The 17,559-nt window shown below is 39.9% G+C and overlaps 1 protein-coding gene across 6 annotated transcripts in view; it reads left to right on the plus strand.

Annotated features, from left to right (window-relative positions):
* Positions 1 to 17,559, plus strand: part of LOC139764119 (uncharacterized) — a 181,096-nt gene that overhangs the window by 16,960 nt on the left and 146,577 nt on the right. For all 6 annotated transcript variants that reach the window (XM_071690625.1, XM_071690629.1, XM_071690628.1 and 3 more), the window contains exons 2-3: positions 7,579 to 7,683; positions 15,361 to 15,461. In XM_071690625.1, the coding sequence (XP_071546726.1) occupies positions 7,581 to 7,683; positions 15,361 to 15,461 (204 nt within the window). In that variant the 5' untranslated portion in view covers positions 7,579 to 7,580. The remainder of the gene's footprint in view (positions 1 to 7,578; positions 7,684 to 15,360; positions 15,462 to 17,559) is intronic.

Below are 17,559 nucleotides of genomic sequence, written 5' to 3' on the forward strand. Positions count from 1 at the left end.
TATATTTGCGTATGTGGGCGTATGTATATACATGTGTATGGGGGTGGGTTGGGCCATTTCTTTCGTCTGTTTCCTTGCGCTGCCTCGCAAACGCGGGAGACAGCGACAAAGTATAATAAAAATAAAATATTTTGCGTGTGTGGATGTGTATGTATATACATGTGTATGTGGGTGGGTTGGGCCATTCTTTTGTCTGTTTCCTTGCGCTACCTCACTGACGTGGGAGACAGCGACAAAGCAAAATAATAATAATGATAATGAAAATATATATATATATTTTTTTTTTTTCAAAATATTCGCCATTTCCCGCATCAGCAAGGTAGCGTTAAGAACAGAGGACTGGGCCTCTGAGGGAACATCCTCACCTGACCCCCTTCTCTGTTCCTTCTTTTGGAAAATTGAAAAAAAAAACAAGAGGGGAGGATTTCCAGCCCCCGCTCCCTCCCCTTTTAGTCGCCTTCTTTGACATGCAGGGAATACGTGAGAAGTATTCTTTCTCCCCTATCCCCAGGGATATTTATAATTTATTTAGTTATTTTACTTTGTTGCTGTCTCCCGTGTTAGCAAGGTAGCGCAAGGGAACAGACAAAAGAGTGGCCCAACCTACCCACATACACATGTCCACACCCGCAAATATATATACCTGTATATCTCAATGTATACATATACATACACACAGACATATACATATATACACATGTACATAATTCATACTGTCTGCCTTTATTCATTCCCATTGCCATCCCCGCCACACATGAAATAACAACCCCCTCCCCCCCGCATGTGTGCGATGTAGCGCTAGGAAAAGACAAGGCTACATTCGTTTACACTCAGGCTCTATCTGTCATGTAATAATGCACCAAAACCACAGCTCCCTTTCCACATCCAGGCCCCACAAAACTTTCCATGGTTTACCCAAGATGCTCAGGGAGCAAAAATGGGTATGTTTGAAAGAATAGTGATTCCAACAATGTTATATGGTTGTGAGGCATGGGTGATAGATAGGGTTGTGTGGAAGAGGGTGGATGTGTTGGAAATGAGATGTTTGAGGACAATATGTGGTGTGACTTGGTTTGATCGAGTAAGTAATGAAAGGGTAAGAGAGATGTGTGGTAATTAAAAAGAGTGTGGTTGAGAGAGCAGAAGAGGGTGTATTGAAATGGCTTGGTCACATGGAGAGAATGAGTGAGGAAAGATTGACCAAGAGGATATAAGTGTCAGAGGTGGAGGGAATGAGAAGTGGGAGACCAAATTGGAGGTGGAAGGATGAAGTGAAAAAGAAAGATTTTGAGTGATCGGTGCTTGAACATACAGGAGGGTGAGAGGCGTGCAAGGAATAGAGTGAATTGGAACAATATGGTATTCCAGGGTCAACGTGCTGTCAATCGATTGAACCAGGTCATGTGAAGCATCTGGGGTAAACCATGGAAAGCTTTGTGGGGCCTGGACGTGGAAAGGGAGCTGTGGTTTTGATGCATTACACATGACATGATTTACTCCAGACACTTCACATGCCCTAATTCAATCCATTGACAGCACGTCTATCCCGGTATACCACATTGTTCCAATTCACTCTATTCCTTGCACATCTTTCACCCTCCTGTATATTCCGGCCCCCATCGTTCAAAATCTTTTTCATTATATCCTTTCACCTCCAATTTGGTCTCTCACTTCACGTTCCCTCCACCTCTGACACATATATCCTCTTTGTCACTCTTTCCTCACTCATTCTCTCCATGTGACCAAACCATTTCAGTACACCCTCTTCTGCTCTCGCAACCACACTCTTTTTACTACCATACATCTCTCTTACCTTTTCATTGCTTACTCAGTCGAACCACCTCACAACACATTGTCAAACATTTTATTTCTTTGCGTAGGGGGAGGGGGGAGTGCCATTTCATGTGTAGCGGGGTGGCAACGGGAATGGATGAAGGCAGCAAATATGAATATGTACATGTGTATGTATGTATATGTCTGTGTATGTATATGTTGAAATGTATTGGTGTGTATATGTGCGTGTGTGGGCGTGTATGTATATACATGTGTATGTGGGTGGGTTGGGCCATTCTTTCGTCTGTTTCTTTGCGCTACCTCGCTAACGTGGGAGATCGTAACAATATAATGATGATAGAGAATTTTTTTTTATTATACTTAATTGCTGTTTCCCACGTGAGTGACGTAGTGCCAGGAAACATATACAAACAGATACATATATACACATGTACATATTCATACTTGCTTGCCTGCATCCATTCCTGTCACTACCCCGTCACACAGAAAATAGCATTGCTACCCTCCACCTTAGCAAGGTAGCACTAGGAAACAGATGAAGAATGGCCCATCCACTCATATACACATACATACACGTAATCACCCATACACGCACATGTACATACATATACATATCAACATACATACACATACACAGACTTATACATATATACACGTACATATTCATACTTGCTTGCCTTCATCCATTCTGGCGCTACCCTGCCCAACTGGAAACCATCACTATCTCCTGCTTCAGTAAGGTAGCACCAGGAGAACAGACAAAAAAAGGCCACATTCGTTCACTCTTAGTCTCTAGCTGTAATGTGTAATGTGCCAGATTCATAGCTTTCTATCTGCATCCAGGCCCCACAGACCTTTCCATGGTTTACTCCAGATGTTTCATATGCCTTGGTTAAGTCCATTGACAGCACGTCAACCCCAGTATACCACATCTTTCCAGTTCTCTCCATTCCTTTCACGCCTTTCACTCTTCTGTATGTTCAGGCCCCAATCGCTCAAAATCTTTTTCACTCTCTCCTTCCCCCTCCAGTTTTGTCTCCCATTTCTTCTTCTTCCCTTCACCTCAGACACGTATATCCTCTTTGTCAATCTTTTCTCACTCATTCTCTAAATATGTTCATACCATTTCTTCTGCCCTCTCAACCACCCTCTTTTTATTTCCATACATTTCTCTTACCCTTTCATTACTTACTAGATCAAACCACCACAAACCACATATTGTATTGAAACATTTCATTTACAACAAATCCACCCTCCTCTATGCAACTCTGTGTATAGCCCATACCTTGAAACCATATAGAATTGTTGTAACTACGATTCCTTCAAACATACTCATTTTTGCTCTATGAGATAACATTCTCTTTTTCTACACATTCTTCATCGCTTGCAGAACCTTCGCCACCTCCCCCACCTTATGACTCACTTCTGCTTCCATGGTTCCATTAGCTGCTAAATCCACTACCAGATATTGAAAGCACTTCACTTCCTCCAGTTCTTTTCCATTTAAACTTACATCCCAATTGACTTGTCCCTCCACCCTACTGAACTTAATAACCTTTCTCTTATTCACATGTACTCTCAGCTTTCTCTTTTCACACACTTTTCCAAACTCAGTCACCAGCCTCAGCAGCTTCTCTCTCAATCAGCCACCAGAGCTGTATCATCAGCAAACAACAACTGACTTCCCAGGCCCTATCATCCCCAATTACCTGTATACTTGCAGAGAGAGAGAGAGAGAGAGAGAGAGAGAGAGAGAGAGAGAGAGAGAGAGAGAGAGAGAGAAAAGAGAGCGCTATCCTGGCAAGTGGCTGGTATTGATCAACAAACGAACCACATGACCTCCTACACCCATGTTCTCCATCAAGTAAACAAACGCACCACACAGTACACGGCTGAGCAACTTCCACTAAATACGGGTCTCTCTTTACCACTTGTTTTCTCCAAAACTCTAGCACTTTCCTCCCCAACCACCCCATCCATAAACAAATTATACATCCATGGGGACTTCACTCATCCCTACCGCAGACCAACCTTCACTGGGAACCAGTAACTCTCCTCTTTTCTTACTTGTACACATGCCTTACATCCTTAATAAAAACTTTTCACTACTTGCAACTTAACTCCCATACCATACACTCTTATGACCTTCCACAAAGCATCTCTATCAACCCTCTCATATGCCTTCTCCAGATCTATAAATGCTACATACAAATCCATCTTTTTTTCTAAGTGTTTCTCACACACATTCTTCGAAGCAAACACCTGATCCACACATCCTCTACCATTTCTGAAATCACACTGCTCCTGCCCAATCTGACTCTCTATACATGCCTTCACCCTTTCAGTCAATACCCTCCCATACAGTATCCCAGAAATACTCAACAAACTTATGTCTCAGTAATTTGAACACTCACCTGTATCCCATTTGCCTTTGTACAATGGCACTCTGCATGCATTTCACCATTCCTCAGGCACTTCACCATGATCCATACATACATTGAATATCCTTACCAACCTATCGACAACACAGTTACCCCTTTTCTTAATAAATTCTACTGCAGTACCATCCATACCCACCGCCTTGCCAGATTTAATCTTCCGCAAAGGTTTCACTAGTTCTCTCTTAACCAAACCTTTCTCCCTGACCCTCTCACTTCACACATCACCCCGAGCAAAACACCGTACATCTGTCACTCTACCATCAAATACATTCAACAAACCTTCAAAATACTCTCTCCCTCTCCTTCTCACTTAATCACCATCTGTTATTACTTCCCCTTTGCCCCCTTCACCGATGTTCCCATTTGTTCTCTTGTCTTATGCAAGTAATTTGCCTCCTTCCAAAACATATTTCTATTCTACCTAAAATTTAATGATACTCTCTCACCCCAACTCTCAGTTGCCCTCTTTTTCCACCCTTGCACCTTCCTCTTGACCTCCTGCTGCTGTCTTTTATGCATGTCCCAGTCATTTGTACTACTTTCTCATAAGTATAGTCCAAATGCCTCTCTTTTCTCTTTCACTAACAAATTTACTTCTTCATCCCACCATTCACTACCCTTTCTAATCTGCCCACCTCCCACCTTTCTCATGCCACATGCATCTTTTGCACATGCAATCACTGCTTCCCTAAATACATCCCATTCCATGCCCATTCCCCTCACGTCACTTGCTCCCACCTTTTGCCATTCTTCGTTCAGTCTCTTTTGGTACTTCCTCGCACAAGTCCCTTTTCCAAGCTCACTTACTCTCACCTCTCTCTTCTTCCCAACATTCTCTATTTGTTTATGAAAACCTCTATAAATCTTCACCTTTACCTCCACAAGAAGTGTTCAGACATCCAGTAATGCCCTTTGACCAAATCTCCTACTCACATACGTATACTTATGTATAGCTCTCTTTTTAAATCGGGTATTCCTTATCACCAGTCTTTTTTCAGCACACGAATCCATAAGCGCTTCACCATTTCCAATCATAACACGAAATACCCCATTACACCAATTATACCTTCAGCTGTCACATTAATCGCCTTAACATTTAAATCGCTCACCACTAATACCATGTCTCATGCGCCAAAGCTGCTGACACAATCACTCAGTTGCTCCCAAAACACTTGCCTCTCATGATCTTTTTTCCCATGACCAGGTGCATAAGCACCAATAAGCACTCATCTCTCTCCCTCTACTTTCAGTTTTATCCACATCAATCTAGAATTTACTTTTTTACATTCTATCACACACTTCAGGAGTAATGCTACTCCCCCCTTAGCTCTTGTCCCCTTACCAATCCCTGACTTTACTCCCAAGACTTCCAAACCACTCTTCTCCTTTACCCTTAAGCTTCGTTTCACTCATTGCCAGAACATCCAGGTTTCTTTCCTCAAACATACTATCTATCTCTCCTTTTTCTCATCATGGTTACATCCACACTTATTCAGACACCCCAATCTGAGCCTTTGAGGAGGATGAGCACTCCCTGTTTGACTCCTTCTTCTGTTTTCCCTTTTGAATATTTTAGTATTATACTTGATCGATGTTTCCTGTGTTAGTGAAGTAGTGCCAGGAAACAGATGAAGAATGGCCCATCCACTTGCATACACATATGTACTCACAAATGTCCATACATGCACATATACATATCAACATATGTATATTTATACATATGCAGACATAAACATATACACACGTACATATTCATTCTTGCTTGCTGTCATCCAGTTCCTGGCACCACCCCGCCCCACAGGAAACAGCATTGGTATCTCCTGCTTCAGAGAGGTATCTACAGGAAAACAGAAAAGAAATGCCACGTTCATTCACACCCAGTCTTTAGCTGTCGTGTAATGCATTGAAACCACCTTTCACGTTTCACATGCCCTGGTTTAGTCCATTGACAGCACGTTGACCCTGGTATACTACATACATACATACATACATACATACAGTTTACCTTACCTTCTGCCCCAGAAATCCCTTTTGTCCACATAAGGTTCCTGCAGCACTCAGGCAGCTGGCTACATTCACTGGTTGAGACCATAAGTCAGGAGGTGTTGTAATGTGTGTGTATTTATGTGCAGAAAGGGCAAGTCAACTGAGTATTAAGAGCTCATTGTCTTCCAAATGGTAGTTGCATCGTGGGCATGAAGGGTCTTAGGATTCTCCCAGTACAGTACCATGTCAGTATCACTTCAACACATTTTACATTCATTTCTATGCAGTAGCACTAAACCTCTCCCATTCCATTTACTCTATAACTAACCACCAACCTGCAAGTAGAAAGAAAAAGCTTATCTTTGCCCCACAGTTCATAACCTCTTCTGCCACCACCAAAAAAAGAGGACTGCAATAACCCAGCAAGCACTAAACATCCAACCTCCCATCCAAATCTTAGACTATAACCCTCTGGCCCTACATTCATCAGAAACACTCCCCAGACAGACACAAGTCACACTCTCCAGCTTTTACTGTGGATGTCAACCATCACTATAATCACCATTTCAACATATCCCAAGACCCTTCATGCTTGCAGTGCAACTATCGTAAGAAAGATACAGAGCTCGTATTCCTCAATTACCCTACATTTTCTTCACATAGATGTACATACATCACAATTCTTAATTACTTACATATATCCTGCCCAAGGGGCACTTTTATCTTTATGGGGCTTTTGCAGTGCTCAGGAAGCTGGGCATGTCCAGCCTGTTGGACCATGGTACTACATAATGTTTTGTGTGTGTGTGTGATAAGAGAGATTGGGGCAATTGAGCAGTATGTGATGTCTTCATCCTGGTACTTGCATTGTGGACATGCAGAGTCTTGCCATGTGTTGAATCAGTATTTGTATTATGGTAGGGTTGGATGATGTCCAAAGCATAGATGGAAAAGTGTGTGTCTTGTTTGTTTGGAAATTGTGGTCTCAGTTGAGCATATATCTGATAGGTTGTTATTTTAGACTTGAGTTGGGATGTGGTTGTTTAGTGCTTGTCAGGCCTTTTCACTTTGGAATTGTTTTGTCATCGTTATGTTTGTGGGGGTGGAGGGAGGTGCCAGTAGAAGTTGCTGAAGGGTTAGGCAACGGTAAGCTTTTTATTTCTGCTTATGGGGTGGTGGTTTGTTTTGGATTGGTCAGGATGGGTAGGGTCTAATGCTTTTACAAAAAATTGATGTGAGCATGGTGAGATTGGATTTTATTTGGAGTCTCTTGTATGGCTGGATTTTTAATTACAGTTAAGTTAAACTTCTCTGTGTTGATTTTGAGTATAATTGTAAAATTGGAATTGATTCTTACAGATGTCTCAGCCTAAAGATCATCTCCTTGATAATGCATGTGCACATCCAGTTACACCCAGGAGGCAATATGCAGCTGATGTAACAGCCAGAGTACAGAACAGAGGTAATTTGTTTGTGCTGCTTTAGAATATATTTGAAGATTGAATATTATATATAAGATATCTTATATTTTGAGCTGTTTTATGTCTTCATTCTGAAAGATAAATTATCACATCCACACATTGTCAAAGTTCCAATTTGCATATTTATGTTTCATTATGCTCTATGCTTATTTGCCATTGTTCTGTTTGAAATTTTTGTGGTGATTGACAAGTGATGAAATTCCCCCATAATTATTTTTCACTGCTTTATAGCTATACTGTAAACATTTCACTGTGGCTGGGATATATACATCTTAGTAACTTTTCATTTTTACAGTGGCTGAGGCTTATAAAAGTTGGTAATTTTTCTCATTCACTGCTGCAGGGATGTAATTCTAGTCATTTATGCTTATTGTGGTGTCCCACTTACTATTGCCAGATACTGTAACTTAACCTTTTTCTTACTTTGGTTATTATATATGGAAACCCTTGTGCAATTTAAACCTTCACATTATTTCATAATTTTTGAAGCTTTGTCACTCATACAAGATCAAAGATTTTCTGAAGGTACCACACATCTCTGTGTATGCCTGAAAATACCCCTGGAATATCTCATACATTTTTCAGTGGAACAGCACAACTTAAAGGGCATGTGGCAAACATAGTAAGAGTTGCATATCGTTTCATATAGAAGAGTTGTTAGGGAGGTGAATGCAAGAGTTTTGGAAAGAGATGCAAGTATGCAGTCTGTTGTGGATGAGAGGGCTTGGGAAGTGAGTAAGTTGTTCGCTGATGATACAGCGCTGGTGGCTGATTCGAGTGAGGAACTTCAGAAGCTGGTGACTGAGTTTGATAAAGTGTGTGAAAGAAGAAAGCTGAGAGTAAATGTGAAAAAGAGCGAGGTTATTAGGTTCAGAAGGGTTGAGAGACAAATGATTGGGAGGTAAGTTTGAATGGAGAAAAACTGGAGGAAGTGAAGTGCTTTAGATATCTTGAGTGGATGTAGCAACTAATGGAACTATGGAAGTTGAAGTGAGTCACAGGGTGGGGGAAGGGGTGAAGGTTCTGGGAGCAATGAAGAATGTGTGAAAGGCAAGAATGTTATCTCGGTGAGCAAAATTGGGTATGTTTGAAGGGATAGTGGTCCCAACAATGTTGTATGGTTGCAAGGCATAGGCTATAGATAGGGTTGTGCAGAGGAGGGTGGATGTGTTGGAAATGAAATGTTTGAGGACAATATGTGGTGTGAGGTGGTTTGATCGAGTAAGTAATGAAAGGGTAAGAGAGATATGTGGTAATAATAAGAGTGTGGTTGAGAGAGCAGAAGAGGGTGTATTGAAATGGTTTGGTCACATGGAGAGAATGAGTGAGGAAAGATTGACCAAGAGGATACATGTGTCAGAGGTTGAAGGAATGAGAAGTGGAAGACCAAATTGGAGGTGGAAAAGATTTTGGTGGAAAAGATTTTGAGCGATCAGGGCCTGAACATACAAGAAGGCGAAAGGCGTGCAAGGAATAGAGTGAATTGGAATGATGTGGTATACTGGGGTGGACTTGTTGTCAATGGATTGAACGAGGACATGGGAAGTGTCTGGGGTAAACCATGAAAAGTCTTGTGGGGCTTGGATATGGAAAGAGAGTTGTAGTTTTGGTGCATTACACATGACAGCCAGAGACAGTGTGAATGAATGTGGCCCTTGTTGTCTTTTCCTAATTTTACCTCGCATGCTTGCGGGGAAGTGTGGTACCATTTCATGTGTGGTGGGGTGGCAACGGGAATGGATGAAGACCAGCAAGTATGAATATGTACATGGGTATATATTTATATGTCTGTGTATGTATATGTTGAAATGTATAGGTTTGTATATGTTGATATGTATAGGTTTGTATATGTGTGTGTGTGGGCGTTTATGTATATACATGTGTATGTGGGTAGGTTGGGCCATTTTTTCATCTGTTTCCTTGTGCTACCTCGTTAATGTAGGAGACAGCGACTAAGTATAATAAATAGATATATGGACGTTTATGTATATGTATGTGTATATGAGTGGATGGGCCATTTTTTGTTTGTTTTCTGGCGGTACCTCTGGTGCAGAAAATAGCGATTATGTATAATAAGTAATTAATATTATTCTAGGGCCGAGAAAGAGAGATGTTGGCACAAAAGAGCAAAGATTTGAAGTCACTGAAACAGAGGGATATAATGATTTAGTTGAGGATGTAGAGAGGACAATAAACTCTGCAGTATTATGAGGGATATTTATACATGTAGTACTTATGATGGCAGATTTAGTACAGATTTTCATATTGAATTAATGAAAATGAAAAATCAGAATTTCAGAGCCAACTAAAGACATGGTGATGGACAAATTACAACTGTAGGACCTAATCAACTTTTGGGTGAAACCAAAATGATGAATGATGCAAAAGGTTGAAAGCCTCAGAGCACTGATGATTTTTTTTTTTCATGGAAAAGGGTATTGATTAACCTTATTTAGGGGACAATTGATAGAGGATGTAGACATGGTAGGTACTGTTTCATGTATTAGAAAATGAAAAGATTATGAAAATATAGGCAAGGTAACAAATGAAGACCATTAACTCATTTGGCATGATGATAGATTCAAGTGATGTGTGGATCACTACATCACTACAGCTCTTTGGAAAGTCATGAAAATCTGCGCTATATAAAATACAATTTGAACAGCCCACCTTAGCCAGCACTTCCTTGTTTAAAGAATGGCTTTGGAAACCCAGATAGTCTTGCTCTTTGCTTGTCTTTATGTTTAGATCTCATAGACTCAACTATGTCTAATTCACTATCTCATATGTCAATATCAAAACCACAAACATAAAAGAAAGATATGTCAATATGCGATGTGTGAAGTGGTTTGATTAAGTAATGAAGGGGAAGAGGGATGTATGTTAATAAAAAGAGTGTGGTTGAGAGAGCAGAAGAGGGTGTATTGAAATGGTTTTTTGTCACATGGAGAGAATGAGTGAGGAAAGATTGACCAAGAGGATATATGTGTCAGAGGTGGAGGGAACAAGAAGTGGGAGACCAAATTGGAGGTGTAAGGATAGAGTGAAAAAGATTTTGAGCGATCGGGGCCTGAACATGCAGGAGGGTGAAAGGAGGGCAAGGAATAGAGTGAATTGGGACAATGTGGTATACCGGGGTCGATGTGCTGTCAGTGGATTGAACTAAGGCATGTGAAGCATCTGGGGTAAACCATGGAAAGTTTTGAGAGGCCTGGATGTGGAAAGGGAGCTGTGGTTTCGGTGTATTACACATGACAGGTAGAGTCTGAGTGTGGACGAATGTGGCCTTTGTTGTCCTTTCCTAGTGCTACCTCACTCTCACATGGGGGTAAGGGGGTGTCATTTCATGTATGGGAGGGTGGTGACAGGAATGGATGAAGGCAGCATGTATGAATACGTGCACGTGTATATATGTATATGTCTGTGTATGTATATTTGTGCTGAGAGGTGCAACTGGAGGGATGTCTGATCATTATCTTGTGGGGGCTAAGGTGAAGATTTGTATGGGTTTTCAGAAAAGAAGAGTGAATGTTGGGGTGAAGAGGGTGGTGAGAGTAAGTAAGCTTGGGAAGGAGACCTGTGTGAGGAAGTACCAGGAGAGACTGAGTACAGAATGGAAAAAGGTGAGAACAATGGAAGTAAGGGGAGTGGGGGAGGAATGGGATGTATTTAGGGAATCAGTGATGGATTGCGCAAAAGATGCTTGTGGTATGAGAAGAGTGGGAGGTGGGTTGATTAGAAAGGGTAGTGAGTGGTGGGATGAAGAAGTAAGATTATTAGTGAAAGAGAAGAGAGAGGCATTTGGACGATTTTTGCAGGGAAAAAATGCAGTTGAGTGGGAGATGTATAAAAGAAAGAGACAGGAGGTCAAGAGAAAGGTGCAAGAGGTGAAAAAGAGGGCAAATGAGAGTTGGGGTGAGAGAGTATCATTAAATTTTAGGGAGAATAGAAAGATGTTCTGGAAGGAGGTAAATAAAGTGCGTAAGACAAGGGAGCAAATGGGAACTTCAGTGAAGGGCGCAAATGGGGAGGTGATAACAAGTAGTGGTGATGTGAGAAGGAGATGGAGTGAGTATTTTGAAGGTTTGTTCAATGTGTTTGATGATAGAGTTGCAGATATATGGTGTTTTGGTTGAGGTGGTGTGCAAAGTGAGAGGATTAGGGTAAATGATTTGGTAAACAGAGAAGAGATATTAAAAGCTTTGCGGAAGATGAAAGCCGGCAAGGCAGCAGGTTTGGATGGTATTGCAGTGGAATTTATTAAAAAAGGGGGTGACTGTATTATTGACTGGTTGGTAAGGTTATTTAATGTATGTATGACTCATGGTGAGGTGCCTGAGGATTGGCGGAATGTGTGCATAGTGCCATTGTACAAAGGCAAAGGGGATAAGAGTGAGTGCTCAAATTACAGAGGTATAAGTTTGTTGAGTATTCCTGGTAAATTATATGGGAGGGTATTGATTGAGAGGGTGAAGGCATGTACAGAGCATCAGATTGGGGAAGAGCAGTGTGGTTTCAGAAGTGGTAGAGGATGTGTGGATCAGGTGTTTGCTTTGAAGAATGTATGTGAGAAATACTTAGAAAAGCAAATGGATTTGTATGTAGCATTTATGGATCTGAAGAAGGCATATGATAGAGTTGATAGAGATGCTCTGTGGAAGGTATTAAGAATATATGGTGTGGGAGGCAAGTTGTTAGAAGCGGTGAAAAGTTTTTATCGAGGATGTAAGGCATATGTATGTGTAGGAAGAGAGGAAAGTGATTGGTTCTCATTGAATGTAGGTTTGAGGCAGGGGTGTGTGATGTCTCTATGGTTGTTTAATTTGTTTATGGATGGGGTTGTTAGGGAGGTGAATGCAAGAGTTTTGGAAAGAGGGGCAAGTATGAAGTCTGTTGGGGATGAGAGAGCTTAGGAAGTGAGTCAGTTGTTGTTCGCTGATGATACAGTGCTGGTGGCTGATTCATGTGAGAAACTGCAGAAGCTGGTGACTGAGTTTGGTAAAGTGTGTGGAAGAAGAAAGTTAAGAGTAAATGTGAATAAGAGCAAGGTAATTAGGTCCAGTAGGGTTGAGGGTCAAGTCAATTGGGAGGTGAGTTTGAATGGAGAAAAACTGGAGGAAGTAAAGTGTTTTAGATATCTAGGAGTGGATCTGGCAGCGGATGGAACCATGGAAGCGGAAGTGGATCATAGGGTGGGGAAGGGGGCGAAAATCCTGGGAGCCTTGAAGAATGTGTGGAAGTCGAGAACATTATCTCGGAAAGCAAAAATGGGTATGTTTGAAGGAATAGTGGTTCCAACAATGTTGTATGGTTGCGAGGCGTGGGCTATGGATAGAGTTGTGCGCAGGAGGATGGATGTGCTGGAAATGAGATGTTTGAGGACAATGTGTGGTGTGAGGTGGTTTGATCGAGTAAGTAACGTAAGGGTAAGAGAGATGTGTGGAAATAAAAAGAGCGTGGTTGAGAGAGCAGAAGAGGGTGTTTTGAAATGGTTTGGGCACATGGAAAGAATGAGTGAGGAAAGATTGACCAAGAGGATATATGTGTCAGAGGTGGAGGGAACGAGGAGAAGTGGGAGACCAGATTGGAGGTGGAAAGATGGAGTGAAAAAGATTTTGTGTGATCGAGGCCTGAACATGCAGGAGGGTGAAAGGAGGGCAAGGAATAGAGTGAATTGGATCGATGTGGTATACCGGGGTTGACGTGCTGTCAGTGGATTGAATCAAGGCATGTGAAGCGTCTGGGGTAAACCATGGAAAGCTGTGTAGGTATGTATATTTGTGTGTGTGGACGTATGTATATACATGTGTATGGGTGTGGGTTGGGCCATTTCTTTCGTCTGTTTCCTTGCGCTGCCTCGCAAACGCGGGAGACAGCGACAAAGCAAAAAAAAAAAAAAATGTATATTTATGTATACGTTGAAATGTATAGGTATGTATATGTGCGTGTGTGGGCATTTATGTATATACATGTGTATGTGGATGGGTTGGGCCATTCTTTTGTCTGTTTCCTTGTGCTACCTTGCTAATGCGGGAGACAGCGACAGAGTTTAATAAATATAAATATTTTTGAAGCTCATTAAATGCAAGTCAAGCAGTTTGGATGGTTACACTAGCATAATTCTGGTATCTTCCTGATGACTTTGTATTTTTTCTCACCTCAACTCATTTAGCTATTTCTCTTTTATTTGTCTGGATACAGTATAAGGGTGATTGTCAAGTCATGCATAGGTAAGAACCTTTGGAAAAGAACTTTGTAGGAAAAATGAACAAAATGTGCAGTTCATTGCATTGTTTTATTGGTTATATGCTGAATGTTTTGAAGTGAAGGCTGGTGTGAGGTATACCTTTCAGCTAAAATATTCCCAAACCATTCTTTCCTTTTATCCTTGAGCTTTGTTTCATTCAAAGCCAGAACATCCAGGTTCCTTTCCTCAAACATCCTTCCTAATCATTCTTTATCATCTTTGCCACATCCACACACATTGAGACTTTCCAGCCTAATCTTTCAAGGATGATGAGCATTCTATACTTGGCTCCTTCTCTTCTGTCTTTTAGAAATTGACTAAATTGGACTCCATATCTCAAACTTTTTGAATTACCAAATTCTAGATTTCTGTATACTTGTCTGCATTCATTTCCAGCTCTTATCTTATTCCATTTACCTACAACTCTAATACTACATAAGTAATTATTTCATATTCTCTAACATTTCTTGCTTAATTTCCAGCTGTGACCTTTGGTACACATTATTTGCATTTTTCAAAGAACTGCTCACTATTAAAATTATCAATCTGATATTGAAATCTAAAGGGTGTAAGCAAGTCTCCTGTGACTATGTTTTCCATAGTGGGCAACTTTATAGCCTTTATTTTTTTTTCATATAAACAACCTCATTTTAGGTACAATCTTTGTTGACATAAATATCTGATAGTAAGAGGTTCAGAGGAGGGCAAAAGAGATTTTACCTGAGATAAGAGTTGTTTAAATATAAAAGTAATAGGCTGTAGAGTTGCCCACTATGGAAAACAGTGACAGGAGACTTGATTACATCCTTCAGATTTCAGTATCAGATTGAAAGTTTTATCAGTGAGAAGTTCTCTGAAAAGTGTAAATAAAATGTACCAAAGGTCACAGCTAGAAATTAAGCAAGAAATGTTAGTTTCCAACATTTCTTGCTTAATTTCTAGCTGTGACCTGTTGAACATGAAAGAATTCCTTATGTAGTATTAGAATTGTAGATAGATGGAATAAGTTAAGTGCTGGAAATGAATGCAGATAAGTATACAGAAATTTGGAATTTGGTAGTGTAAAAATTTTGAGATATGAAGCCCAATGAATGGAGAACTCCTTTCCCGTATTAACTATGCAAGTAGATAAGTACACATATACGGTAAGTAATTACACATTACATAATTAAATAAGGACATTATCACTCCATCAGTATCCCTAAAAAGTTGGTTTTGTTATTGTTCATTTCACATAAAGTAGATTGAAAATACACTGAACTGTATTGTATGTGAAAGATGTGCTAGAAATTGGATGAAACATTCTTTTTTGTGTCTATTTTGTTTTATGATATTATACTATACAAAAAATATACATACTAGTCTTCCTTTTATCATAAAAATTCCATTATTTACTCATATTTTAAAACAGATGCAGTTGAAGAACACAGAACTAGAGAAGAAATGACTAGCCTTCACAAGCAGCTTCAGGAGGAAGCTGAAAATATTGTTCGCTGGAAAGCTAACTCGGAGGTAAAAAGATAAAAGAATGAGTATTCATATAATCATTATGAAGATCATGTTTGTGTATCATTTGGTTGAAAGTTGTAAGTACCTGTAGTTAATGGCAGGATCTTATATTTTTTATTTCTATCAGTTTTTTGATGGGTTGTTCTGCTTCATGAGTAATGGAAAACTTTTGTAAAGAAGACAGTTGGTTTTCACTGTGTTATGAGAAAATAAAAAAAGTCATGGCTTGGCATTTACTTTTCTGATTAAGTAAGATCAAGACTTGAAATGTAATTTGATGGGTAAGTAAAGTCAAGGTGTAGATATAATTTTCTGATCAAAGTTTGTGCATATGTTGTTGCATATCAGTTTACATTCACCTCTCTAGGCATTTTTGAATTGTAATTACTTTGTTTTATGCATATATGTGAAGATTGTATAATAGCTTAGGCAGTCTTTGGTTAAAGTATGCACATAAGTTATTAGAAATTTCTTACCATATCTTTATCATCCTGCATCTCTGATGCCCATTTCCCATAGGAACTCCCATCACTAGAGTGGTCACATCAAAATAGTCTTCACTATGTCCTTACTTTCCTCCCTTGCATTTACCATTCCATGCATTCTTCCACCATTTCTTTCCCTCTAGTACTGTTCAACTCTGTTTTCCAATGTCACAGGTGATCTTCCTCTCACACTAACCTCTTCAGTTGTATCTTTTTATACTCTTCTTGTAAACTCCATGGCTTGCATTCTTTCCACATGCCCAAACCACCTCAAAGTATTACATTTCACCCACTCTGCCACTCCTCAATTCATTTCCTTTGGATTCCCTTCCGTACCAAATCGCTCATTCCCCCCTTATTTCTTTCTTCATTCTATAAATCTATCAATCTGTCTCTTTATCTGTCTATTGTTCTATACCTCTGATGCCTGATCCCCTGGGAACTCCCTCAATGGGGGGCATGGCTGAAGAGTTTCATTACTGGTGAACTCCATTCATTCCACTCTACTTATTCATATTTTTAGTAGAATTCTTCCTTTTTGTTATATTTTCTATATATTGTATTGAATTTGTGCAACATCAGATTAAAACAAAATCAATGGAGCAGCTATAGTGGAACAGGTGAGCTCAGTAATATTGTTTAAAATGTACATTACTGGGTTCACTGTTTTATCACTCTTGCTTTCTCTATATTTTTGGCATGTTTTTACAAGTAGAGGAAACCTAACTTTATTAAGATAGATGTTTGACATGATTTTTTTTTTCTTTAGACCTTGTGTGATTTTACAGATTAGGGAAATATGAGATTTTAGAAATATGTTCTCAGTATCATCTCTATTCATTGTACTTCCCTACTCATTCATATGAGCTCCTCCACTCGCTCTCTGTCCCTCAACTTTTCCATCTCTTCTTCATCCTACTTTTTGATTATTTCCTTCTTTCCCCATTTATTCTCTCTTTTTTTCATCCTTAACATTCTTGACTTTTCCTCTTCGTCGTCCTCCTGTCAAATTATTTTCACCTTTTCGTTGTTTTCATCATGCCCCTCCTTTTTATCCCCCCCTCTATCCTCTGAAGTTTGTCCCATTAGCTTGTGAGTTATTGTGTTGGATACTACCTCACTATTTGCTAACCTCTATACCTTGGTTGCAGCAAATTGCTTGTTTCCAGCCTGCCCTTAGTCAGTTTGAGACCATCACAGACTTAACTTTATAAGCTCATCAGATTTCTGTGGGATCACATGCTGTGAAGACACCTGTTTGGTAGCAAACTGGCTTTTTCTGGCTCTTAGATTTTTTATTGATTTACTTTACTGTGTATATTTATCACTCGGTTACTAAGAGCTTAACAATGTGCTGCAGTCAGTGTTTTAGCATTGTGCTTTGTAACCAGTTTGCTGTAGTACATTCCTGATCAGAGAAAAAAATGGGAAATCACATTCTCAACAAACTAGTGCAGTATTTACTTTATGAAAATAAACTTTGAGCATATATTGTTACTAAGAAACGATGAAACGGTAAGCAAATGCATGTATATGTTCATACACATGATATCCATTTGACACTGACTAGACTGTTCTGCCATCAAACATACCCACCTTTGCCCTGTAAGACGGTG

This window comes from Panulirus ornatus, chromosome 48 (assembly GCF_036320965.1).
Source record: "Panulirus ornatus isolate Po-2019 chromosome 48, ASM3632096v1, whole genome shotgun sequence".
Classification (NCBI taxonomy): domain Eukaryota; kingdom Metazoa; phylum Arthropoda; class Malacostraca; order Decapoda; family Palinuridae; genus Panulirus; species Panulirus ornatus.